This window comes from Aricia agestis, chromosome 4, assembly GCF_905147365.1.
Source record: "Aricia agestis chromosome 4, ilAriAges1.1, whole genome shotgun sequence".
NCBI classification, from domain to species: Eukaryota; Metazoa; Arthropoda; class Insecta; order Lepidoptera; family Lycaenidae; genus Aricia; species Aricia agestis.
Genome location: NC_056409.1, coordinates 5,629,676 through 5,657,582, shown reverse-complemented (window position 1 = coordinate 5,657,582; position 27,907 = coordinate 5,629,676). Strand labels below are relative to the sequence as shown.

At 35.9% G+C, this 27,907-nt stretch overlaps 3 protein-coding genes across 4 annotated transcripts in view; 1 reads left to right on the top strand and 2 right to left on the bottom strand.

Moving 5' to 3' along the window:
• Nucleotides 1-3,728, bottom strand: part of LOC121726529 (multidrug resistance protein homolog 49) — a 34,799-nt gene extending 31,071 nt beyond the window's left edge. Inside the window, exon 1 of the mRNA XM_042113925.1 lies at nt 3,507-3,728. The gene's annotated coding sequence lies outside the window, so the exon portion shown is untranslated. The remainder of the gene's footprint in view (nt 1-3,506) is intronic.
• LOC121726530 (DNA topoisomerase 3-beta-1) lies at nt 194-25,346 on the top strand. Of its 2 annotated transcripts, XM_042113927.1 has the most exons (17): nt 194-197; nt 3,235-3,245; nt 14,986-15,097; nt 15,179-15,468; nt 15,607-15,826; nt 15,897-16,143; nt 17,336-17,453; nt 18,110-18,192; nt 18,541-18,677; nt 19,571-19,758; nt 20,042-20,158; nt 20,495-20,650; nt 21,452-21,706; nt 22,309-22,496; nt 22,821-22,970; nt 23,486-23,666; nt 25,091-25,346. In XM_042113927.1, the coding sequence occupies exons 3-17, from the start codon at nt 15,007-15,009 to the stop codon at nt 25,220-25,222; spliced, it is 2,553 nt and encodes an 850-aa protein (XP_041969861.1). In that variant the 5' UTR covers nt 194-197; nt 3,235-3,245; nt 14,986-15,006; the 3' UTR covers nt 25,223-25,346. The 2 variants fall into 2 exon arrangements, with proteins under 2 accessions (XP_041969861.1, XP_041969860.1); XM_042113926.1 differs by lacking the exons at nt 194-197; nt 3,235-3,245 and having other exon boundaries at nt 14,853-15,097.
• LOC121726546 (NEDD4 family-interacting protein 1) lies at nt 7,866-14,615 on the bottom strand. Its single transcript, XM_042113950.1, has 6 exons — nt 14,426-14,615; nt 14,235-14,331; nt 12,947-13,083; nt 12,042-12,171; nt 10,010-10,195; nt 7,866-8,595 (listed from the first exon to the last, which is right to left on the bottom strand). Exons 1-6 carry the CDS (start codon nt 14,426-14,428, stop codon nt 8,492-8,494), a joined length of 657 nt encoding a protein of 218 aa, XP_041969884.1. The 5' UTR covers nt 14,429-14,615; the 3' UTR covers nt 7,866-8,491.
• Nucleotides 25,347-27,907: the final 2,561 nt, after the last annotated feature.

Sequence of the window (27,907 nt, the reverse complement as noted above, 5' to 3'; positions counted from 1 at the left end):
TACTTATTACATGGTGTGTTATTATTATTATACAGAGTGTAACAAAACTGTGCGATAATACTTTAGGGTGTGTAATGTTTTATGTTTATGTATTCCTTGTAGATAATACAAGGGGAAACTCGTGACGCTGGGGCACAAAAGTGAAAAAAAATTGGTCTATCAGCGCTGCACACCCTAAAGTATTATCACTTAGTTTAGTAACACCCTGTATAGTTAATATATTGCTGGCATTTAGTCCTGAACTTGGAAGCACCTTTTAGCAAGTTTATTACAAACGCGACAGTACTAATAGACGCAAATGAAGTCGGCATGAGAAGCAATGAGTTGATGTGTTATTAAAGTTTATGGGGTCCATTAAATGAAAGCGTCAAGTCGACGCCCTCAGCTCAGCGGCGCCTTATAACCATAAAGTTAATATACCTAGCGGAATAGAGCAACAATCTCGAGCTGTCAAACGAAACCGAAATTGGTTTCATCTGTGTGTAAAAATATATGTACGTATACACTGACACTAGCGCATGATTGAACATGATGTCCATGAGATTAAATGCCGACTGGACGTCAAAAAAAGTGTGCTGCTGTCATGTATCACACGTCTCTTTTTACCACGCAGTGTTACTGATAGTGACATCTCTCTTGCTCAGGCCTTTGTTTCTCTATTCCGCTAGGTATATTAACTTTATACTTATAACATGATCAGGAAATAATTATAGACAAAGTCACGAAATAAGTCACAAAATTTTACAGATCCTCGATACGGTACCTCACCGCCAAAATTGGCGGTCAAAATATTATCCACAACAATATCGTTCCATTCGATATATTTAATAGATTTCAAATATAATCCAGAAATTAAGTATGGTCAAAGTTTGATGTATAAGGAAATGAAATTAATCCATAATAATAAACATGCTGCCAAGTTAAAGTGGCACTGGGTAACCCCAGTTACCCAGTCCCAATTTTAATAGTCGCATGCATCTGACTGTTGGGCAAACATCACCACATAGTGGATACCAGGAGACGTACGTCACCGCCGTTGACGACCTCGAAAAAGATGGCGAGGTGAACTGGATGCCTACAAGCCAGGCTGGCCTGCGGTGGCGTTAGAACGAGACAGTAGACCTTGGAGGAGGCCTTTGTCTAGCAGTGGAATAGTATAAGCGTTTAAAAAAATTGTAACTTGCTTTGTGACTTGGACTATAGATGATTAAAAATATCCCGACAACTATATTATTTTACTCGTGTTACCTCTCATGGCTAAGAAATATTTTTATTAAGTACTTAATACCTAATAAAATTGAATGATAATAATATCTAATTACAAACATACATACAAAAACTCGAAATGCATGACCCTCCGGTTTTGCACAGCCGGGTAAAAATATTAGTTATAATCTAGCTTCATTAAGGATATTCACTGCACCAGTAAAAAAATTCGATAAATAAAATATACAACACATCACTAGTGATTACACAAACGAAGTTCTACTAATTTCATGTACTTAGAAATTTTTGTTATAATGACTAAAAATAAAACAAAATCGTGTTTTGTCTTATAAAGATACAAGCTGTCCCGGTGAACTTCGTGTCCCTGGACTTCTACGAATATTTTAAGACTAAAATCAGCCCAATCTGTTCAGCCGTTTTCGATTTTTAGCGCGACTAACACATTTGAAAATCTATTTTTATATATAAGATTATATTATATAAAATTGATTTGTACTGTAAAACACATTATTCTATTAAATTATTTCAAGAACTAGATGTCCCGCGCGGCTTCGCCCGCGTAAATTAGGAATTTTACAGAAACCGTACATTTTCCCATAAAAAATATTTCTCCCGTTTTTCCCACATTTTCCTGAGTTTCTTCGGTCGTATTAGTCTTAGCGTGATAACTGATAATATAATATAGCATATAGTCTTACTCGATAAATGATCTATCTAACACTGAGATAAGTTTTTAAATCGGACCTAAAGTAAATCTTCAGGTTTATAATATTAGGTAGGTATAGATTTTTTTTAATTATCACTTGACAAACTCGAGTCTCGATCTAAAAGACTATGAAATGGTATAATATGGTAGTGATGATGATGATGAATGTAATTTGCATAGTAGCATATGCTTTCCGTTCTTAAAACAACGCCGAAACTCCCAAACTTGTATCTATAAAGAATCAGGAGTTCTCTCAGCACCTTCCGAACCACGGTATACCAGGTATATCTGGGTGCAAAATCTTACTTGTTGGTAGCATATGCTTAGAATACTTCTCACGAAACCGAAGTCACCACATGTTTCCCTATAAGTTTTGAGGAGTTCCCTCGATTACTTATGGATTCCTCATCAGATCACCATTTTTGTGAATATAATACCAAATTGGGATGATACCCTATATACCAAAAGAAAAATTTTGAAAATCGGTTAACAAACGGCGGAGTAATCGTTGAATATAAGAAAACGAACATAACACCTCCCCCATTTTGAAAGTCGGTTAAAATTGTAGCCTATGTGCTATTCTGTAGTTTTTGCGTGAAAGAGTAACAAACATCCATACATCCACACATCCATACATCCAAACAAACTTTCGCCTTTATAATATTAGTAGGATAGGAATTAGTAGGATCAACGGAAAGTAATGAAATAGTGTTCGTAGCACTTTCGTAGACGTGCTACGGCGTAGCGTGTTCCGTGCACGCCGGCTACGCCGTAGACTCCGAAATTGCATACTAAAATCAAAGCCATTATGATAATGAGAAAATTCTGTAAAGCGACATTATAACTGACTTTTAATAGAAGAAAGTTGTGTATTCCTGAATTTTTAGCTCTTTATGATTGGACTATGTGAGTTGTGTGTCCAAAATCAACTACAAAATGGGGTACAATTTACAAATAAGTATGCTTTTGAAGTAAAATTTTGTGCTAAATTATACTGCTTATTCTAGTACTGTATATTTAACGATATTATGACAAAATTCGTTATTATGGAAGCCAAAATTAAAAAGATTTGCTAGCTACGGCTGATTCTAGTAACAAAATAATGTTGTCAGGAAATAGTTTTTAACGATTACACAATACTTGTGACCCAGGAAGGCTAAGGCTAGACTATTTGGCGGGATTCCAACGCCTCACACTATAAGCAGTAACCGCCGAATCAGCTGGTTAAATCTGAGCAAGCATTTAAAAGCGTTAACTTACGAGAGAAAAAACAAATCGTTCTAAAGTTTGCATGTTTAAAGTATTCTATTCAGTGGTCTAAAAATTCAAAATAACTATTGCAATATAATATTATGATAATTATATTATTTCAATGCCTTTTAAATTTCTGAAATATTTTCTAGACTAATTTTAATAATAATTTAATAGCTTTTGGAATTTCAACTTACAATTTACACTGGTAGAAACTTAAATATTTTGGTCTCTTCGATACTTTAACTTAAAGTGATAATTGGTCGTTTGCCAAGTATGCTGTTTAGTTTTGTTCCACCCAAAATAGGCAATAAAATCTTACCTATTATCGTGTAAAAATTACTATCCTGGACGCTGGGAGTTTCGAACCACGATTTTTCCTTCATAAGGGCACTTAGACTTACGGGTCGCGATTTCTCGGAATATTCACAAAATGGGGTTGCGGACGCGTCAACCCCGCTCCGTTATTGGCAAGACACTGCCCGCTCGAGTCTGGTGGCATTGAAAAAATTCTTCTATATTAAGCGTTTAAGGTTTTTTCGTACTGCTGATTTACTTAAGTGCTCAACGTAGTTGGAATTATGTTGTAAACTGTGGTATGTATATATTTTTTAGAGAGGCTGTTTTAAATATTTTTTATAGTCCCACGTGACGAATACGCAGGTTTTGGCTAGCATTACCGGGTGAAACACGTAGGAACCGGTGTTCACCAGTTTACCGGTGCAAGTGGTAATTTTGGAGATGAAGTGTTCTTCCGATAATAGAATATGTAACGTACGACTGAAGTATTTAGCTTGGCTAGATACCTTTTTAGCACGCTTTATATGCTTGGGCTGTATGTAACGAAAATCGGAATCTTTGAGCACGAGTTTTACCTCTATCCAGTAGTCTAATTACTTCGAAACTTTGAATACGTATTCGGAGCCAATGACAATGTAATATTTTGTTAAAATTGTTGAAAAAGAAAGCGCGTTTTTTAGTTTTTTTTTTAAATACTTATTAAGTATTTATTAATTATTATTTTAATTTTGTTTAGTCATATGACATATCAAAATAGATCCAATAGAAAATTATATTTATTTTATTTTTAGTATTTGTTGTTATACTCAGCAATCTGTAAAAATTTCAGAAGTCTAGCTATAGCGGTTCTTGAGTTACAACCTGGAGACAAACGGACAGACAGACGGAATGACATAGAAGTCTCAGTAATAGGGTCCCGTTTTTACCCTTTGGGTACGGAATGAGCTATGTGTTTTGTATGGAAACTTGGTTGACGTAGCTTAGAAAGGCTTAGGTTGGGTTGCACCAGAGGCGTGGTTAAAGTTAAAGTTATGGTCAATGTTACGTTTATAGTTAAGGCTAATTTAACTTTAACCTTAACATTGACCACAGAAATTGACAGAAGACGTTGCTGGTCCGACAAGGCTTTATAAGAACGTGGGCGGGGGCGCTGCTGGTAAAGGAGAACAGCTGTCAAAAATGGCGTTTTTGTATGATGACAGCGTTAGTTCCTTTTTTCGCCACGTGCATTTAAAGCCTTGTCGAGCTCTATGGTTATGGTTAAATATGGCGTCTTGATGGCGTCCATTTTTAACTTTAACCAAGATTTGACATTTTGCATTGTAGTTAAAGTTATAGTTAAAGTTGCAGTTATAGATAAAGTAAGTTGGTGCAACCCGCACCAAATTACTTTATCTATACTTATTTAAAACGTCAAGCAAACTTTTCTGCTGTGATTTTTTTTACTAAAGTTCAGTCGCAGAGCACTTAACATAAATTGACCCATGGCATTATTTTCTTCCACTCGCGCTCAAATTGTACAAATTTAGTTTCAGTTATCGGCCATTTTTTCAATTAAATTGTAATAACAACTTTTAATCATAATATTTAGGTATTAGATATACCTAATATGCTAAGCTGGTAGAAGAGTTTTTCTAAGAATCAAATTTAAATATTTTTCCAAATACTCTCAATGTGGATTACAAAAATATTACAGTTAATAAGGGAAAGGGAATGAAAAGGCGAAATATAATTTATTCACATTTATATTATAAATAAAGTAATCTTATACATTTAGAAGTAACATATCACTAAGTTCTTCCCAAGAAATAAAATATATTATTAATAATTTATAATTATTTTATAATATAAATAGTTATAATATTTAAAATCTTAAACGTTTTTTTACTCACCTAAAAGTTGCTTAATAACAGAAATTAGAAATGAATAAAAAACTATAGTAAACGACTTTTGATGTGATTTGTACAGAATTTTTTGCATAGCACGTTTTAAGTAAATTTTGAGCTGTTTTATCTAAACAAAAGTTGCAAATTATATTACAAAATTGCTTAAATTAAGTTAAATTTCGCTTAAATATCAATCTATTGACCAGTATACAAAGCTAAACTTAACCTAAAATGGGTCAAATATAGCTGACCTAAATTATATATTAACTTTTTTACATTATTGTGATAACTATAATTCTATAGTTTCTACTGCGGTAATCTGCAATGGCTAACTTTTAATATTATTTTTATATCCCCTTTCTAAAAAATATTAACACAGCGAATAATTAAACAAGATCCGTTTGTCTCTGTCTGACGTTTTGAAAACGTCGCATAACAGACAGAGAGAGCGAATCTTGGATAATTTTACGCTGCGTAATAGGGAGTAATATTTAAATATTTGTTTGTATGTGTTAAATTTTCAACTTGTCAACTAAGCCACTCTTTTGTGCAAAAATAAACTCCCCAATGTCAACACACATTTATATTACAATATTAACGATAAACATAATAATACCATCATTTTTTGGTTCTACGCATAACTGTTCAAGAATTTGACGATACAGATCATTATTTTTACCATAGCTTTAAAATACAGATTACAATAATTTATAACATCAATTCAGAATATAAAATATCATGTGATTGCGAATAACGATTAAAAAAGATTTTTACAGCTTCAAAGTTGTTCATACCTAAGAAAAAAGTATTCAATGATTTTTGCCACGTGGACAATATTGATCCTAGTGCCACCGTCTTTTAAAATTTAATGCGATATATTACTGCTGGCAGCACCAGCATAGACAGTAAACAAAAAGTTTTGTTTGACGTTTGACAATGTTTCTGACAATATTTTGATATTATTCTGACGTGTGCAACATGTCGGATTATAGTAGCGTCCTCTGCTTCGACCTTTGTCTCTTTGCGTATAGTCCGTCAAGAAAGTGAAGAAATTAACAAGTAGCAACATCGTAGTGTCATCCTTTTTTTCTTAGATTGATTTGAAAGGGATGACACTACGATGTTGCCACTTTTTAATTTCTTCACTTTCTTGACAGACTGTACAATTCCCTATTGTCACTTGAGGTAGCTTGCGAAAAAGTTGCGACTCTCACACCCCCTTGACAATGTGTTATAAGATGGTTATTGGTATGTATGAAATATCTATGCGACTAAAGTCTTAAACTTATGTCGTTGTTTTTTCACGTCATAGCATAGTTATGTGACAAATATTAAGTAATAAAACATATTTTATTATTACAACTACAATACCCCATAGCTCAATTGAATTAGACAACGCGACACGATCATTATAAATATACATACCATATTTCAAACAAATGGGTACCAAGGAGTACCCACTGTGCCTATAAAGCAATTCATCGAAGTTCATCTTCGAAAATGCTTGGTCCGCACACCATGGGTCGGCTGTCTGGATGCGGACCGCGGTCCGCCATTTGGTGATCCCTGATCTAAACTATAATTAGGATTTAGATACCCACTGGTACCTAGTCTCGCTCTACCGTCCCATATCGTGTCGCATCGTGCTTATTCAAATTGTCCTTGTACAGTACAAGTTGTACTAGGGGGTCAGATCCTTACAAGTATATTATTGCACTACGTTTAAAATGTTTTGGACGTAACAACTACACATTGACGGTGCAAAGAAAAGCATAATCTATCGCTATGGGAACTAACACTAGAATTGAAAACGACAGTGTAGGACTTGTGTTATTTCACCTTCCTATGCTTCTGTACTATAGGATCCAAACTCCCAATTTTTCTTTTAGAATAAATAATGATGCTTATCAATTCTTTACTAAAGTAAAAACTTCATTACACTTTTGGCAAAAATGATTTTAAGCATTTTGAACATTATATTATTAAATAGATACATGTATCGAAATTAAATAATAAATTATATTTGGTCTTCATCAATAATACATTCATCACTCTTTAATGTGAATAGTTTAAAGTGCAATAATTAGAAATAATACTAAAAACATAGTAGACTAGGAATGTATATTTCGTTAGTACTACACTTAAGATAGCCCTTTACATCCTTAGAAGCAAAGTTAATCTGAGATTGTAACTATCAAAGAATTGCTTATTGCATAAATGTATTCAACTTAGTTGAGCAGTGTAGGAATAGAAAAGCTAATTTTTAAGGTTGTAGTTAGGCCAATTTGCAAATGAATATAATGTCATATCTGTCGTTTGTATTATAAAGAGAAGGCATGTCGATATTTTGACAATAAGTAATTTTGCTTCCGTTGTGGATGATTCAGGGGCATCTAATTGTCGAAATATCGATCGAGCAATAGGCAAGACTAGCAAAATTGGACCTTACAAGGATATTCTGCGAAACGTTTGTTTTTTATACCTTCAAATTATAAATATGAAGATAAAACATTAAAGCCAATATCTAATGTTTCTCGGAAATATTCGTTTTTCTATAGACACGAGTCACGACAGACAAACACGACCAATGTCGGAAGCCGGTCGCACCCCCTTATTAATAAAAAAACTTACCTAATGTTTTTTTCAAAAGGGCAAAAGTTTAAGCCATAATATATTAATCTGTCACCACTACATTGTCCGAAATAAACTTTATATTCTACAACGATCAACCCAACAATATCTAATCAATCTACATCTATGCATATTGTATATACTATACAATACTATTAAACAATAGTTACGGATAGAATTACAGCTATACATCACATAAAATTTCTTCAACTTAAATAAAGCCGGATGAGGAAAAGAGAAAATGATGCAACACTACAAATAATTGTGATTGGTTAAGTTCCAATTTACCACATATGACATAACCTTTGATTAAATACCTCGCGATCTCTTTCATTCTTACAGAGAATGACGTACTAAGAAACGTAACGTAAACACTAGATTAACGTCAATCGTAAAATTGGAACTTTTAGAGATAGTAGACTAATGACGTTCCGTATTTTTCCTGATCAGGCTATAACATGAATAGTGCACTTACAAAGTAGCTAAGTGTTCAATAGAAGAATAGTAGTCTCTCTTGAGCGGTGCCCGAAAGTAGACGCCAGCCGCGTTTGATGTTCAGGTATTGGATCACTGCACGCACGCAGATTAGTATACCTGTAATACATTGCATCGTTTAGTAAATACTTGATGCTCACATACGGTTTCGCTCGATCGAGCAATCACGTAGAGTAAAAACTACGGCTCGAGCTTTCGTCCACACATTCAGCATTGCTCGATAATTTTACTCTAAATCGATATATTTTTTCTATCGAGCCGGCTCGATGCGAGCCTTCGAGCTGTCAGTTTTGCGGTCTACACAGTAATTATTACTCGATTTAGAGTAAAGTTTCGCCGAGTAAGTGAGTTTACCGGAGGCCAATCCCCTACCCTATTCCCTTCCCTAACCTCCCCTATTCCCTTCCCTTCCCTACCCTCCCCCATTATCCTATTCCCTCTTAAAAGGCCGGCAACGCACTTGCAGTCCTTCTGATGCTGCGAGTGTCCATGACGGAAGTTGCTTTCCATCAGGTGACCCGTTTGCTCGTTTGCCCCCTTATTTCATGAAAAAAAACACATCAGATAAGTTGATTCCTAGGCACATGGGGGACCTACGTAGTTTGGTCGCGTTACGTCAAACCCAGCCGACAGATCACAATATACTCCGATTTCCCTTCCAGCAGGGCGATTCACAATTCCCGTTCGACACGGATTCGGAAACTTTATTGGTCAACGACTAGCGCGGCGAGCATTTAGGTGGAACTTTTAGAGAATTTAGGTGTCATGCGATGAAGTTTTCGAATCCGAGTCGAATCAGGGCTCAGGTTTGCCGAGCGATAATAAGCACACTACGTGAAGTAAAAAAAGTATTTTTGTCACAAGCAAGGTGCAGTAATAGAATCCAGATAAAATGTAGAAATTCTTCCATTGACTCAGCAGTCACCACTGATAATCTTGTTAAGTAAAATATTGCTATGATACTCCTATCGCATAAGAAAGGATATCGCGATATGGTAGGTCAATGGACGAATTACTGATTGCTCTGAAATCATATTTCATTTGATTCTTAACTTTTTTGTATAGGTTTTAAAACCTGATGAAACTACAACTATGATTACTTTGTTTGTTTGGACGCGCTAATCTCAGGAACTACTGGTCCGATTTGAAAAATTCTTTCAGTGTTAGATAGCTTATTTATCGAGAAGGGCCTATAGCCTTCCTCGATAAATGAGCTACCTATACCTATAGTTTAGGTTATAATATATTATAACGCCAAGTCTAAATAGGAGCGAAGGAACAGAAGAAAATGTGAAAAAAAAATCGGGGAAAATTATTTGATGAAAAGAGCTTATCTCACGAACTACTACAGCAATTTTTTTTTGTTTATTTGGCACAGATAAAAAGTAGTCCACGTGAAGGATCATAAGTTATTTTTAGTGGGTCTAATTTGTTTGTGAAATTCCTAATTTACGCGGGCGAATCGGCGCGGAACGTCTAGTTACTAGTAACTTATAAGTCTAGTTGTAATTACCAAAAGCCATGATCAGCCACCACAGCCAGGAGTTCTCGTGGCTGGCGAGGTCGGTGGAGTGTTTGACGATGAGCGTCCACTTGGCCAGGGACAACCCGAAGCCGGCCAGCGCGCCGTACCGCGACGCCACCGTGTGACAGAAGCACATGAGTAGCAGGAACCCGATCCAGTTGAATAGGAACGCCACTGGAATGAGACGTGTACGTTAATATGGTGGATAACAAATGTCATTGTGCCCCCAATGTCTTTACTAATCGGGAGTTTACACGGGTGTCTAAAACCGCACAACTTTGGCCGCACGGCAAAAATCTACCGTCTATGGCAATAAGGCTAGATCGCAGTCATGACTACAGTCGCAAGCCCACAGCATGCGACTAGTGATTAAAATCGACCGTGTAAACGATCAGTTCCAGGCGATTACCCCGCCGCATAAGGTTTTTCGGTGTTGAAGGAAAGGAGTACCATGCGATTTTAGTCACCAGTGTAAACGGATAGTCGATATGACGTCCTCAGGTGACTTGGGAAGGTCGATAGCCGCACGACGGAAATCGACCCGTATAAATCCCCCTTTTTAAAGTAGGGTTGTTGAGGAAGTGATTATGAGGAAGAGGAGGAGGAAGAGGAATTGTCACGCGCAAATATAGAGGATGCGGATGAGGAAGAGGATATTTTTTGAGGAAGAGGATGCGGATGAGGAAGCGGATGAGGAATGGGATGATAGGAAATTATAAATACTAACGGACCCAAACCAAAAGCCTTTGTCCGGTCTGTACATAACTAGGTACATACGTTACACAAAAAATAATTAAAAGGGCATTTTCCAGTGGACCAAACTATGAATCTAAACTATTCTCAAAACACACACAATAAAGAATCATCAAAATCGGTCCAGCAGTTAAGGAGGAGCTCAGTAACATACGCAACACACGCACACAAAAATAATCGGCCAAGTGCGAGTCGGACTCGCGCACGAAGGGTTCCGTACCGTTATATATAGAGAAAAAATAGGTCAAAAATTGTGTTTTTTTTATGTGAGCCCCCCTTATTTTTTTAATTTTATTTTAATATTATTATAAATCATTAAAGTACACATACAATTAAGGACTTTGTGAAAATTTCAAGTGCGTAACTGTTGCCATTATTGATTACGAGCAAAAAAGGCCAAAAAAATCAAGTTTGTTGTATGGGAGCCCCCCTTAAATATTATTTTAATTTTGTTTTTAGTATTTGTTGTTATAGCAGCCACAAAAATACACAATCTGTGAAAATTTCAGAAGGCTAGCTATAGCCGTTCTTGAGATACAGCCTGGAGACAGACAAGGAGACAGACAGACAGACGTACAGACAGACAGACATCGAAGTCTCAGTAATAGAGTCCCATTTTTACCCTTTGGGTACGAAACCCTAAAAAGAGTGAATGATACAATTCTCGCGCTCTGGCGTGTGCGTTGCCATGATTGGATACGTGACGCGCATGCGCAGTGAAATTCCTCATAAATTCCTCTTAAATTTTGGGGAAGCGATAGCGGAAGAGGATTTTTTTATTTATAAGGATGCGGTAACGGTAGAGGAACCCAAAATATTGCGGAACTTCCTCATTATGAGGAAGTGGAAGAGGAATCTTCAGCAACCCTATTTTAAAGTAAAAAAAGTAAGGAGTTTCTTAGCGATTTAATATAAAGTCTATATATCCGTCAGACGTTATCGATACTGAGTTTACCGCGTTTTTAAAACAAAGTTAATATTGGCAAACGATTCTCAGCTCTATTTAGGATAATTATTTTCAGCGCTGTCGTTACTGTCGCGGACTTCGCGATAAAAACATACTCGTATGTAAACGAAGACTTATCGCTCTGTAAGTGGCGGAAAAACTAATAAATGACATTAAACTCGATACCCGCCTTTAGCAATAAAATTTTACAGCTGCCTGCTGCAGTATATTAAAATGATGCATAAAATGTATTATAAAATATAATTATAGGTATTTCAATGTTTTACAGGTTACGGCCATGAAAAAAAAACATAAACTTACCAAAGAATGAAGTCAAGAACATGATGTCAGTGCCCAGCAGGCTGTTTTCAGGATCAAGCTGTTCAGCTGTTACGTCACCCGACTCCACTGTGACGAACGCCGCTATTGTCGGATGCGCCTGCGGCGGCATCTGTAATGTATCAGCATTATACAGGTATCTGACCAATGCTCTCAAGTTGCAACTGATTCTAGACTCAATCTATCAGTATCAGTGGCTGGGCAAGACCTAAATTTGATGTGGCAAGATATATTTTGCGAGGCCCCCTGGCGAATGACGCAAGAGGACAGATTTTGTAGAAATAATTTTTTGATACTCAAACTTTTATTTATAAAAAATTTGAGTAAGTACTTATCAAAAATCTATAATCGTTAAAAAAACCTTTCGCGTGGCGTGGCGCGAGGCCCCTTGTTCCTCTCTCCTCTTGGATTTCTCACTGCTCAATTACCAGAGAATAGAGATTGTCTTATTTAAATATTCTATATGCAAATGCATAATATTGATTAGGGACTAGGGTTAATATATCTATGGACGCTTTACACCACATTAGTCTGGCCCCGTGCTAAGTACCTGAAGGACTTGTGTTACAGGTACCAGATAACCAGACAACAGAAATATATTTAATACTTTTATATTATCCATATATTTAAGATTTTTATTATATCTTACACATATTTAATACACATCCTTGACCTAGTAACATTGAAAACTTTTTGTTCCATCGGCGGGATTCGAACCCACAACCTGCCACAGCTTGCATCAGCAGCGTGACCGGCTTGAGCTCCCACACACTTTTAACCATTGAGCCACAGAGATCGTCTTTAACAAGGGTTAAATAAAGTTATTTTATGTGATGTAATCATAACCTGTTGAAATTGTGTGTTGGTAGATTATAAGAATTACATACTGGTGGAGGCAGTTCTCCTTCCATTTGTTTCTCTCTCTGCACCTCTTCATATGTGGGAAGCTTGGAGTTAGCTGCCACATCATACGGAGGGGGCGCTGAGAAGTCAGCTTGTGGAGGAGGTATATCTTGTAAATTGTCTGAAAGAAAATTAAAAATTCACTTTAAATAATCACAAGTTAACAATGTATAAAAATTTGCCTGTTAGATAAATAAATTATTGTATGCTACATACAGTATCAACAGAAATTGATAAGAATACCACAACCTACATAATGGGAAACATGTGTTGGAGTGAATAAACAGAATTGTACTATACTGTATCTCTTTTAAGCAAAACAAATAAGTATTGATTTATTATGTGGTGCATATAATTTAAGGTCACTGTGTGTATTTGACAAGTTTTAAAATGTATTTGTAAAAATCAATCTTTGCTACTCTCAGAAACTGTTTTTATAACAGATTTTACTACATACATATTATAAGTAAACAAGATAAGTAGATCTATTTTATTAAATAAATATGCGCATATATCTTTTTTTATAAATTGTATAATGTATACAATATCTGACACCTATCCGTGACAATAATTTACAAGTTTCTCATGGAAACACCCAACATTGTAGATGACTCATTAGTACCCATTACAAATTATACTACTAATCCCTCGATAGCGGATTCTTGGTAATCTATTGTTATTCTATTGTTATCACAATTGAATTTCAACTGCTTGGGAGTTGATAACATATTTAATCATTTATGTATGTGACAAATGTATAAGAGGAAATGTTTCAAAGGAAAAGCAGCTAAACTAGAATTAATTTTCTTTGTAGAAAAAGTTTTCAAATAGATAATTGTTTTAACAGTTTGTTACTGTTAAAACAATTATCTATTTGAAAACTACAAATAAAACTCCTTAGAAACCATAATTTAGTAATTTTAGTTCATTATGTTTATGCCTTTTAACAAAACAAACTAATAAGTATTAATATTATAACATAATTTTATTAGCTTTATTACTATATAATACTACAAAATGTTTAAAATACACTTAAATTTACGGTTTCTGTTGAAGGATCCTGAGCAGTTAAGAAGCAATAACAAGGCAGGAGATGTATAATTGGGTAAACTAGAATAATCGGATCATTGCGGTTGCAGGGATATTCCGTATTTACAAGTAACTTGTAAGTGACAGTACTGATATAGTTACAAGTTTCATTTTAACGGGAAGCACGGTCCTAATATCATAATCATAATATGGAAATAATCAATTCTAATTCCTAATACTCACTCATGTCCACAAACGGCGGGGGCGCGATATCCAAAGACGAGGGCAAAATAACCCTGAGGTGAGGTGGCGGACATAATATGTTGTCACGGGCCTGATTCTTTAACAAATACAACATATTAATACACTTTCACACATTGCTAACTACGCAAGCAATAATTATATAAATAAACAAATTATCTGCTGTGGCTTACCATGATTCCGTCCCAAATTGGTCAACTTTTTATGCAGATGGAACAATCAGGGGTTCACATAAATACAACAATGTTAGTAATCACACATATTCAAGGTCTTGTTTTTAAAAGTTAAATTTAATCAATGCTGAATGCGTTATGTATCGCAAATCGTTATTTTTCTTTTACCTTTTTTTTAGCTAAACTCTGAAATGGGCACTGTCAAATGTTCTAAATGTCAATTTGTCAATGATCACGGCCATTGTGAATTTCACAGACTATAAATAATAGATTATAGAGAATACAAACTAATAATATAATGATTAGGCAAATACTTTAGTTTTTTTATGTGTCAGAAGGAAAAGGAGAAGATACCGGCTGATGATGTCAGTTGTCAATTGTCACCCTTGACATGTCAATTTCAGACTTCAGCCAATTTAGAAATTGAATTGTTTCTTACATTTATTTTTATTAAAACTTGATTAAATTTATAGCTTTTAAGTGCTACGATATGCTTTCGACCTAGCGAATATAGCTAAAGTTTTCCTTTAAATACTTTACACCTTAGTTTTTCACTAAAGAAACATCAACATTCGTTCACCATGAAAACGGCGTTGATGGTGGCTGAAAAGCCTTCTTTAGCTCAAAATCTTGCCAATATATTAAGCAATGGGAAGTGCAGTACTAACAAAGGTTTGTCACCTGAAACTTATTGTGTTAAAAACACAAGTTGTACAGTTTAAGTACTGGTATTATAACATTCAAAACTTCCAGCTTCTAACTCCGCTTGCTCGGTGCATGAATGGAACGGAACATTCAAAAATGAGTCTGTTCGGTTTAAGATGACATCTGTGTGTGGACACGTTATGAGCTTAGATTTCACTGGTAAATACAACAACTGGGATAAGGTGGACCCTGTGGAACTGTTTAGCTGTCCTACAGAGAAAAAGGAAGCTATGCCTAGACTGAGAATACCGGCATTTCTAGCTCAAGAATCCAGAGGCTGTGATTACCTCATACTGTGGTTAGATTGTGATAAGGAGGGAGAAAACATTTGTTTTGAAGTGAGTTTTTACTGTGTTAATCTTGTGTAAACTTTGAATTCATTATTTTGACATACAATAACAACTTATACTAGACAATAACTTTCCTGAGTATAATCATATCTTTTTAATGTTTATCGAGTATAAAAAACATTTCAGGTTATGTCATGTGTCCAATCGTATATGAAAGGAGATGTGTTTTCTCCACTGGTAACATACAGAGCTCGGTTCTCTGCCATCACAGATAAGGACATCAAGGCTGCTATGCTCGCTCTAGTAAGACCAAATGAGAATGAGTCAAGAAGTGTGGATGCACGTCAGGAACTAGATTTACGTATTGGCTGTGCATTCACCCGTTTCCAGACAAAATATTTTCAAGGTAAGTAATAAATAGTATATTAATAACATTTCATTAATTTAAAAATGAAACAACCATTCCTTAATTGTAGGTAGATATGGAGATTTGGACGCATCTTTGATATCCTATGGTCCATGTCAAACACCAACTCTTGGGTTTTGCGTACAACGTCACGATGAAATCCAAACATTCAAGCCGGAGACCTATTGGGTGCTGCGAGTTACAGCCTCAACCTCTGAAGGAAGGGAATTGCCATTGGAATGGAAAAGAATAAGGAGTTTTGAAAAAGACATTGCAAATATGTTCCTTGCTGGTATCAAGGAAATAAAAGAAGCTACGTAAGCATGTTTTGATGATTGAATTACTTAATAAAAATACTATGTATTCAACATTTGCTACCATATCTAAAGTAAAAAGTTTAAAAGTATTAACTAATTTCACCTGTAAGTTATATAAATGTAATTAATTTTTTTTTTTTTTTTTTTAATTTTGATGATACATAAATAAATAATAATAATTATTATTTATTTAGTGTGTGGTTATGATAGTAAAGATGTTTTTTTAACAAAATTAGAGATCGCCCAATGGTCGAAATTCGACCTTAGTTTCAACAACATTAGGACTACCACCTATATTTTGTAAACAAATATTGACCCTATCATATTTTTTTCAACTCTTGTCTTTGAGACTCAGCTGACCTCAGACTAGCTGTGTAAGCATTGTCCAATAGTTTCTAAGATTTAATAAAAAAACTATAATCCATTTTCAATTTGTCACATTGTTGTCAACAGACTTCAGCCATAAGTAAAAGAGTACAATTCATATGTATAGGCTTGTCACTCAAAAATCTGTAATTTTTCCTAGTGTGTGTGTTGTAGTGTGTGTAATGATTTATTTGTTAATAAAATGTATGATAAAAGCATAATTTCAAAATAATATTAGCTTGATGCACTCCTTCAACATATAAACTATAACTGTGCAAAATTTCATTCACCTACATTTCCCCATTTTTCGTCAAAAAGGATACAAAGTTTTTGGCTCACATATTAAGGCGGGGATTAATCTCAATCCAAAACGATAACCACACAACCAAAGACCAAGCGTATACGCATCGCAATAAGATTCATTTTAGCTTAGCATAAAACTGTTCTTGCATAAAGCGGATCTTGTCTATTTTTCATGTTTTTTTTAAATATCTTTGGAAATAAACATTAAGAAACAAAATTGTTCGGTTAAAGAAATTTTAATATAGATTTACTAACAATTTATTCAAATAAAATGTATAATTATCCTAGTTAATACTTATATTTCGATGAAATAGATTTTTATCGGAGGTGAGTTTGTAAATTAATTACAGCCAAAGTATTACGTTTTATTAAAATGTTTATGGTTTAAGGTATTTTAAATATTGTGCTTTATATCTCATATTTTTTAACACTTTGTTATTATATTGGAACTAGGTAAACCGGGAGTCACGGAATAACAAATTGGGGTTTATCCTCGCCTTAATAAATAGATTGTGTATTTCAGTGTTACACATATTCAGGCTAAAGAGAAAATTAAACCTCGTCCAGTGGCGCTAAATACAGTGGAGTTGATGAAAGTGGCCAGTGCTGGATTGGGTATGGGACCACATCATGCTATGCAAGTATGTTTTTGCAATTTTTATTGATTATAAATTTTACTTAAGAATATCAATAAACAAAAATGTTTCTGAGAACTCTAAAAAATATAGATATTAAAATTGACAGTAAAGTATGATTTGTAAATGAATGTATGTAATGTGGAAAGACTTCCTGAAAGTGTTATAATGGTGACCTCAGTGAACTGCTTTAAAAACAAACTAGACCAATTGGAATATAAAATCTTCTTAACGATTTGACATAATATTTTAAAATAAAAGTTATTAAGTACCATCGAGGAAGTTGATTCCTATGCAATTGACAGACCAACGTTATTTGGTCGAATATGTCAATTCAATGTTAATTGTGATCTGTCAGCTGGGTTTGACGTAACGCGACCAAACTACTTAGGTCCCCGATTGGCATAGGAATCAACTTCTCTGTTAGTACAACAGAAAAGTTATATAATATTAAGTTTAAAGCCCATAGCATGACGAATAACAAAATGGCCAAGACACCATGGCCAAGAATTATGTGAGATTTGCCGAGACCCCCCCTGGTCTCGGCAAATCTCACGTAATTCTTTTTATATTGTTACAAAAAAAATATACAATTTTAGTCCATTTCATCCAGATTATATGTATGCCATATAATACCAAATAAAGTTTCTAATGTTCCCCAGATTGCTGAGCGTCTTTATACGCAAGGTTACATATCATACCCTCGCACAGAAACAACTAGCTATTCAGAAAACTTTGATTTAATGTAAGTAAATATAGTTATTCTTTAAAATTAAAACTGAATAACTAATTTAGCTATTTATTATATAGTGCTATTTTTGTCTTATATTATGTTGAAAAAGTCCAGTAACCAAAAAGGACAAGGATATTTTTATAGTGTATATTATGTGGTGTAATTTTTTATATGATATTTTTATTAGTGAGAGCAATGAAAAAAATAAAGCGTTAGCTATTTAATACTAGTATTTGTTTGAACTTTACTTAGAATATCTCAACATTTTACATGTAACATCTAGTACCTACTTAAAAAGAAAATGTTAACATGTAACATCTATTTAAATAGAAAATTTTATAAATATATCATCTATTTTAGAGGTTCACTGCGACAGCAGCAGAACTCATCGAAATGGGGTGCGGAGGTGCGCGCTATTATCGCCAATGGTATTAACAAGCCCAAGAAGGGCCATGACGCTGGTGACCATCCTCCCATCACGCCGTTGCGGCCTGCATGTAAGTGTTAAACACAAATAAAGGCAAGTAAATGGATGTTAGGACAATAATTTTTGATTCCTTTATTAATATAAATATAATATTAAAAAAAACGCCATCTATTGACGCCCAGAAATACTAACAATGCGTCGCTTTTTATTCTCAAAAAACGCAATCTAGTTGACGCACAGGAATACTATCAACGCCCTCTGCCCCTACCATGCAGGTACTAATAAAAAATGTCGAGGTCAAATATCGTTCTGTCTAGCCTCCTTTACGCCGAACACGCGATAAGGAACTTCGCTCCAATACGTGTGGCACTCGGGGAACTTCCGCGGTAAAACTATTGCATAGCATTTTTTATCAACTTCATGCAATTATAGATAATTTCAATTTTCATCAAATCATAAATTTGAAATTTCATACATTTTGATCGGCGATTCTATAAAGAAGCGATAAAGAAAAGGTCTTAGCTAAAGGGCCAACTTAACGCATTAGATAATATCCAAATTAATAACTTAAATACGAACGCTGTGAGCATTTGTGTAACATCCCACAAAAATTACGTATTGAGTTATGAAGGCAGTCATGTTCTTTAGATGATATAAAACAAGACTGCATTCATAATTCGACAAAAAATGTGGGCTATTATACAAATGCTTAAAAGCAACCGTATTATAATGGTATGTGTCCCTAATCCCTACTAATAATAGGCTACTAATATATACCCTATATACTAATATATAACCTATATTGAATTTCAACAAATGCATATTTCTAGTAGAAATAAAAGGCATATTTTTCAATCAACTTTTTATGGGTTACTGTTTAAAATATTAGTTTTTTTTGGTGAAAATAAATGAAGAAAAAAAGTAGGTCAAGTATCCTATTTCAAAGACTTCGTACTTTTGCAGCCGAAGCGGAATTAGAAGGCGACATGTGGCGTATCTACGACTACGTGACGCGACATTTTATTGCGACTTTGTCGCGCGACTGCAAGTACCTCTCAACCACGCTCACCTTCCAAGTGGGCTCTGAAACGTTCTACTACACAGGCAATACGCTCATTGACGCCGGTTACACTGAGATCATGCATTGGCAGGTATATAAATTTTGGATTTGTAAACTTCTACCCTAATTTTTTTACGGTAACAAAACTTTTGTACAATGTTTTAATGTTATATTTTTTTCTACGGCTGTTTAACAATGTTTCTAAAAATTTAAATTATTTAAAACGTTATTTTGGGAATGCAAAAAACCATTGATTTTATTACCAACATAATATTTAGTTTTATTACAAGCACCACATCTCGACAACAGCTGTGAAAATATAATATATAAACAGTTATAATCTCCCTTTCACATATGCATCCGTCTCTCTCTAGGCGTTCGGCAAAGACGAGTTTGTCCCGGTGCTAAACGTGGACGACGTGCTGCGAGCTCACGACCATCGGCTAGTCGAGTGCCAGACCAACCCACCTGACTATCTTACAGAGTCTGAGGTTAGTATAGAACTATATCTCTATTAAAGCTGCTTATTGTCTAGCTCTCAAATTAACAGTTAAACTGTATCTCTATTCTCTATATTATACCTATGTGTCTGATATCTCTACTTAACCTGTCATATAAAGAAGACCAATTCATAATGTAAATGTTTTACTACTACCTTAACTACACTTTTTCGAAGACCATTACATTGCGATTGTCTGATAACTTGAAATTATTTCTGTGTATTAAGGCATTTAATTTTGGATTCAATTTCTTTGTTTCCTTAATATATTTTGTTACTAAGCTTTTAATTCTTAAAATATTTCCTCAGTTTGACTTGTATTGTTTAGGTTATCACTCTTATGGAGAAGCACGGTATTGGCACTGACGCGTCCATACCTGTCCACATCAATAACATCTGTCAACGGAACTACGTCACCGTGGGCCCCGGCCGTCGCCTCGTGCCCACTAGCTTGGGCGTTGTACTCGTACATGGATATCAGAAGGTGATTAAATACGCACGCACATACACGCACTAACGTAGAAACGTACGTACGCTGACACGGAAACGCGCACGCACACATAACAACATCTGTCAGCTGATCTACGTCATCGGTTGCCCGGCCGTCGCCTCGTGCCCTCTAGCTTGGGCGTTGTACTCGTACATGGATATCAGAAGGTGATTAAATACGCACGCACATACACGCACTAACGTAGAAACGTACGTACGCTGACACGCAAACGCGCACGCACACATAACAACATCTGTCAGCTGATCTACGTCATCGGGTGCCCGGCCGTCGCCTCGTGCCCTCTAGCTTGGGCGTTGTACTCGTACATGGATATCAGAAGGTGATTAAATACGCACGCACATACACGCACTAACGTAGAAACGTACGTACGCTGACACGCAAACGCGCACGCACACATAACAACATCTGTCAGCTGATCTACGTCATCGGGTGCCCGGCCGTCGCCTCGTGTCCATTGGCTTGGATATCGTGCTCGTTAACGGATATTAGAAGGTAAATAAACCTTAAAATATACACCCACACGACCGTACGTTCGTACACACTGCAAACGCACGCATGAACACGCACACATACCCATGCATGTATACACGCAAATACACGCACACACCACCACCACTTGCGTGGAATTTAGATTTTTTTTGCTTTGTGCATTACAGAAGTTTTCATCAATAAACACATGCAGCAGGTATAAAATATATTTAAAAATTTACAAAATTAAAACATATGTCAAGTTCTTATTTTTCCTGTTTCTTTAAGACAATCATCCATTTACAGATCGATCCCGAGCTAGTTCTGCCGACCATGCGTTCGGCGGTGGAAGAGCAGTTGAATCTCATAGCGGTGGGCCGGGCTGACTTCCACGCGGTGTTGGCGCATACCGGCGAGATATTCCGTCGCAAGTTCCAGTACTTTGTTCGCTCTATTGAGGCGATGGATCAACTGTTCGAAGTCAGCTTCTCGTCTCTCAAAACTAGTGGCAAAGCGCTGTCGCGATGTGGCAAGTGTCGACGTTATATGCGATATATTCAGGTGAGTCTAGATACGATAAAAGAAATATCGAATAAGTAAAGTTCAATAAAATATTAGTGGTAATAGTCGCCAATGGGTAGGCCGTCGCAGCAATATCGGCCAATCAGAGCTCACATAGGGATTTTTTGGCTGAGTTTTTCATACAAAACAATTTACATTACTTATCTTTATGGCGGTATGTAGTGGATCTGAGTAACGCAACCTGTTTTTTCGCAGATATTACTTGTTTAAATTTAAATGAGCTTTTCAAAACTGATTATTTCCTATTGGTATATTCCTATTACTGAATTGATTGCCTGTAGCTGCCTGTTCCAATTTTGAATAGCTAATTTAAAAATTGTATCGGATCGCCTTGGCTTCCAATCTCAAATGTAATACTAATAATATTATGTACTTGAAAAAACTAAAAAACACGCTCATTTTAATTACTAAAAGAAAATCATAAATGATTGCATTGTCATTGGCTCGTATGCAAAGTATTGAATTAATTAGACTACTGGAGATAGATAAAATTGTGCTCAAATATTTCGTTACATACACACAGCCCAAGCTAATAAAAGCGTGGCTAAAACGCATCACCTCGTCACTGTATTCTATTACAGGCGAAGCCCGCTCGTCTCCACTGCTCGCACTGCGACGACACGTACACGTTACCACAGAACGGCACGGTGCGCATCTACCGTGAGCTCAAGTGCCCGCTCGACGACTTCGAGCTACTGTCCTGGTCGTCCGGGTCTAAAGGCAAGAGCTACCCGCTCTGCCCCTACTGCTACAACCATCCGCCGTTCAGGTATGTTGACTGCAACCCCTTTTTGTGTCTCTAAACTCAAGAAATGGGAGGGATGGTAATTCTAATAATATTTTTTCTAGCATCAGCTTTGACTTCATTGAACAATTAAGTTCTTTAACGTATACAATTTTTCCCTTAATGAAAAAATATTTACACAGCGAATAACAACACAACATATTATGCAGGTTTTTGTATATCACATTAAAAAAGTCATACAACGGAAAAAACCTGTCGACCTTAAATAGTTATACGCTACGTAACGTTGTATCTTAATTAGTAAGGGGCGGGCTTTATGTTTGAGTGATATAAAACTATTTTTTACAGGGATATGAAGAAGGGTTTCGGCTGTAACTCGTGCACGCATCCGACATGCGCGTACGGCGTCAACTCCACGGGTGTGTCGGGGTGTGTGGAGTGCGATGGTGTATTGGTACTCGATCCCGCCGCGCCTAAGTGGAAATTGGCCTGCAATCGGTAAGTACTCGGTAGCTTTATTACGTCGTGTTATGATAGACAGTTTTTTATTATAGTAGATCTGGTATTTCAGAAACGACAAACAAATCTTGTCTAATGTTAAAAAGTTTAAATTCTCAGTTACAGTTCATATTATTGTAGATAGATAGTAATGTAACTCTTTCGAAAAATATGCAAATTTTATGAAACCAATAAAATGTTAAATGAAAAAATTTACTCTTACCTACTCTGTGCGGTAGTCACAAGTAATGTTGCAGAATAAGGTGTGTTGTATTATGCGTTATTCGGATGCGACTGCTTCGCATTTTTTGAGCTTACGTAGAGCAAGGGTTGATTCAAACCGCAACACGACGCGTAGATGCATTTCTAAATTTATATGGATTTGGCAGGTTCGCAAGACGTCTCACGCAATTGAAATCTGTCAAATCCATACAAAATTATGCCGCGCCGCGCCTCGCCTCGCCTCGTCGCGTTGCGGTCTGAATCAACCCTAAAGGATAAAAAACTGTTTTCAGTTGCGACGTGATAATCAACATATTCGAGGACGCGTCGCGCGTGTCGGTGTGCGAGGCGGCTTGCGGCACGTGCGGCGCGCAGCTCGTCAGCGTGGAGTACCGCGCCGAGCGCACGCGTCTGCCCGCCGCGCTCACCGAGATGACCGCCTGCCTGTACTGCGAGCCCAGCTTCAGCGCGCTGGTAAGTGACGTACACGTTACGGTTAGAGCCTGTCCACACGGGGGCGTTGCAATAGCGTTGCGTCGACGCAGCGCTGCCGTTGCGTTGTTTTACATACAAATGACCTAGGTGTTTGTGGTGACACGGCGCACTGCGTCGTCGCAGTGCATACATGACGTACAGCAGCCCCCGAGACGAAGCGGGAGGGGGTGTTGACGTTAAGACTGCTTCGTAATAACGCTGCGTCGACACAACGCGCCGTGTGGACTGGTTCTAGGTGGTGTGCGTTCACGTATACACACACTAGTTTGCGTATACGTACACAACTACATACATAGTCGCTACTATGAGCATTTCTTTTACGTTAGATGCATATTACGCTCTGTCTATGCTGCGAGCCAAAATTCATCGTGTTGGTTAATGACGTATACACTTACGTACAAATATATGCGTCTGCATACAAGCTACTACGTGCTACTTTTTGCTTTTAAATCATTCTATCTTACAATAAAATATGGGAGTGTTTCGACACTTCAAACGTACTGCCAGTGCGTTTGAAGAAAATTGATTTACTACTATTGCGTGACCACCATTGCGTAGACGTAGACGTGGCATTCGCCGATATCCTGTAGGAAGCTAAACAACACCGTATGCGTTCCAACGCATACGGTGATTTTTAGCTTAACTTTATCACAACAGTGTACTTATGTAAGCACACCTAATATATCATAGGTTTAGGTTATCAATCTATACTAATATTATAAATGCGAAAGTATCTCTGTCTGTCTGTCTGTCTGTCTGTCTCGCTTTCACGCCAAAACTACCGAACCGATTGTAATGAAATTTTGCATACAGATAGTCTAAAGCCTGAGAAAGGACATAGGCTACTTTTTTACTGGAAAAAAGGGTGGTAAGGGGGTGAAAATACGAAAATTTGTTCAAATTAAGTTAGTTCCAAAAATTCATACTAGATGGCGCCGTGCGTCTCTTACATCGCGCTAACGCTTGCCCAACATCTTTCTATAAGAAGTGGTATCATTATGAATTTGAGTTTCGATTTTTTTCGATTGTTATTTCTTTTTTATGTTATTTAATAAGTCAGTACTTTATATTATATACAGTGACGTAACCTTAAACCTATCAATGATAAATAGTTTATGGGTAAAGTTGTGTAATTGAGGGGCTAAATAAGCTTTAAAATTTGGCATAAAATATAAAGTTTAATTTAAAAAAATGAAATATTATGTGCACACTGCACAGCTGTTTTGATTTAAGGGGTACCAGGGTTTTTTTTATAAAAGCTTTTGACACCAATTTTGTTGACATCGCGCGCTATAAACTGAAGTCCACGCGGACGAAGTCGCGGGCAACAGCTAGTCAATAATATGTCATAGGTTTAGAAGTATTTGATATTGTAATATAAAATCTTATAATATGCATTTAAGGTCGAGAAGCACCGCGCGGTAGCGTCTCGCGGATCGAACCCGCGCGGCCGCGGCGGGCGAGCGCGCGGCAACAAACACCGCAACAAGCAACCCAAGGACAAGATGGCGCAGCTCGCTGCTTACTTCGTCTAACGTTAGTGGCATACTTGTATTACAAAATCACTCCGTATAGTATCGGGATGTACAGATATACCATCGAATAAATTTATTCATAGGCAGTTGACGGACCTGCGTCATTTGGTCGGCTCATGTCAATTCATTGTTATAGTTTGTTACTTTTTATGATGATATGCGTGACACATTATAATTGCCAATAGTAGATAAGTTACCTAACAAGAATTAATCGATAATTTAAAAATATCGAATCACATCGTAAAGGAATTGCAATCGAAATTATCGATTTCGTACTGACATTTCAGTGGTGCCGGCGATTTAAGATTGCCGCCCTTTTTTATCGATTTGATTTCGATTCAACAGAGTCAATCTCTATTGACAATTTACAGTTCCGTTTCATGCATATGACATTTTTCAAATGTTTTCGTAACAATAATTTTATACTCCTATTTCACAAATTTTATATTAATAAGTTAGCATTTAGCTACTTTTCATTTTTATTCATTTACAATTATAGGAAACATTTGTTTTTGTAGATGGAATATAATTTATTACATTTTGTTTTTTTTTTTTGTTTTCTTGTTAAAAAAAACCGAAGCAAGGAACATGAAAACTGTCACCCATATCATCTTAGAACGCACAAACTATAGTCCCGAACTATCGGCTCGGTTTGACATAACGCTACCAAATTACATAGGTCGGCCATGATACCACATACTACAGGTACTATATAAGAAGTCCCGACACAATTGAGAATCGAATCAATTAGAACTATGTAGTTTTTGATACTCACGATATCTAGACACTACGCATGATCGTGTAATGGCTCAATTAATAACTAACCAGGATCGAGAAGTTTGACGTTTGGCCAATGCGATGTCGAATTTTATTCGAGTTTGTTCAGTGCCCGGGTCACGATCGAAATCGTATTTTCGGGATATACAGAGTGTCTTAAAAATCGATTTCGAAGAATTTGCATTACCATCACTATCATGAAGGCATAGAGTTTTTCGAAAGTATAACTGCAATATGTAAACTGTATAATCACGTATTGAATAAGGTTTGTAGAGCCAACGAACGGACCTCTAATTTGTACGTTTCTACTTTGTATAAGTGTGATATTGTGTGTTAGTAATTCTTAGCTTTGTTTGGTTGTCAGTGAAATAGGTATCCAATTATATATTTTGGATTTTTTTAAGAAAAAAAAGTTGTGAATGAATCATCCGCATTAAATAAAACAATAACGGCATTTCTAACGTGCATTAATTTATTTCTTTTACAAGGCCAAAATGTCACCGCTGAGACATGTTTTTGTTGAGTTTTATATTTTTACTATTTATTAACGTTTATGTAAAGGTATACTTTAGTATTTAACATGTATGATTATTTACTAGATCAATAAAAACTTATTAATAACTTGGAAGTATTTATTATATCCTGTAGGTATTTTGTTATGTATGGAATTATTTAAGCTAGAGATCGCCCAATGGTCGAAATTTGACCTTAGTTTCAACGACATTAGGACTACTACGTATATTTTGTATTTTGTATACTTAAAAATATTGACTTTATCTTAAAAAAATTTTCAACTCTTGTCTCTGGGACTCAGCTGATCCCAGACTGACCGTGTTGCATTGTCTAATAGTATCTCAGATTCAATAAAAAAACACTATAATTAATTTTCAATTTGTCAACTTGTTGTCAACAGACTTTAACCCTAAATAAAATAGTATAATTCGTATGTATAGGCTTGTCACTCAAAAATCTGTCATCTTTCCTAGTGTGTGTGTTTGTAGTGTGTGTAATGTTTTTTGTTATTAGTTATGTGTTAAAAAAATGTATGATAAAAGCATAATTTCAAAATAATATTAGTTCGATGCACTCATTCACCATATAAACTATAACTGTGCAAGATTTTATTCACCGACGTTTCCGCATTTTTCGTCAAAAGGGATACAAAGTTTTTCGCTTGCGTATTAATATATCTATACATGGGCGTACCCAGGTCCTGGGCCAGGGGGGGCAAATCAGATTTTTTATAAGCTAGATGTTTATAAAGAATAAAGAATTTATAATTTTAGTTGTAAAAATATTGTATTGCAAACAAATGGCAAAAATTCGTTTTCTTAATTTTTGATTTTTATAGATAAAAGTACTAGATAATATACGTCGATACTAGATAATATATAGTAGGGACGTCGACATGATCCAGGGGGGCAGCGGCCCCCCCCCCCCTGCCCCCCCGTCGGTACGCCCATGTATCTATATAAAATATAAAAAATATAAATTAAAGTTCATGAAACTCCTTTATCGCGTAGAAACCGCATATTTTCCGGGATAAATACTATCATGTGTCTTTTTCCTAAGCTGAAATTAATCCTATACCAAATTTTAACTTTTACATTTATAATAATTATTAATGTAAGTATGAATTTTAAAAGTTACGTGAATGAAAGGATTCTTTTAGTACTATAAATTCCTAAACATGGCTACACAACTTTCAACTTTATGGCCATATTATAATACGAGTTAATTTCGAGCGATTCGCGTTATCTAGTAACGAGTTATCAGTAATCGCAAGGAATATAGGCCAAGGATCCCCGGCGGCCCCGTCCTCACAAGGTTACATGCATCGTGTATGTTACGCCTTTACATGTGCTTTGAATTTTGATGTATGTATGTCCTTGTATAAATGGATTTTTT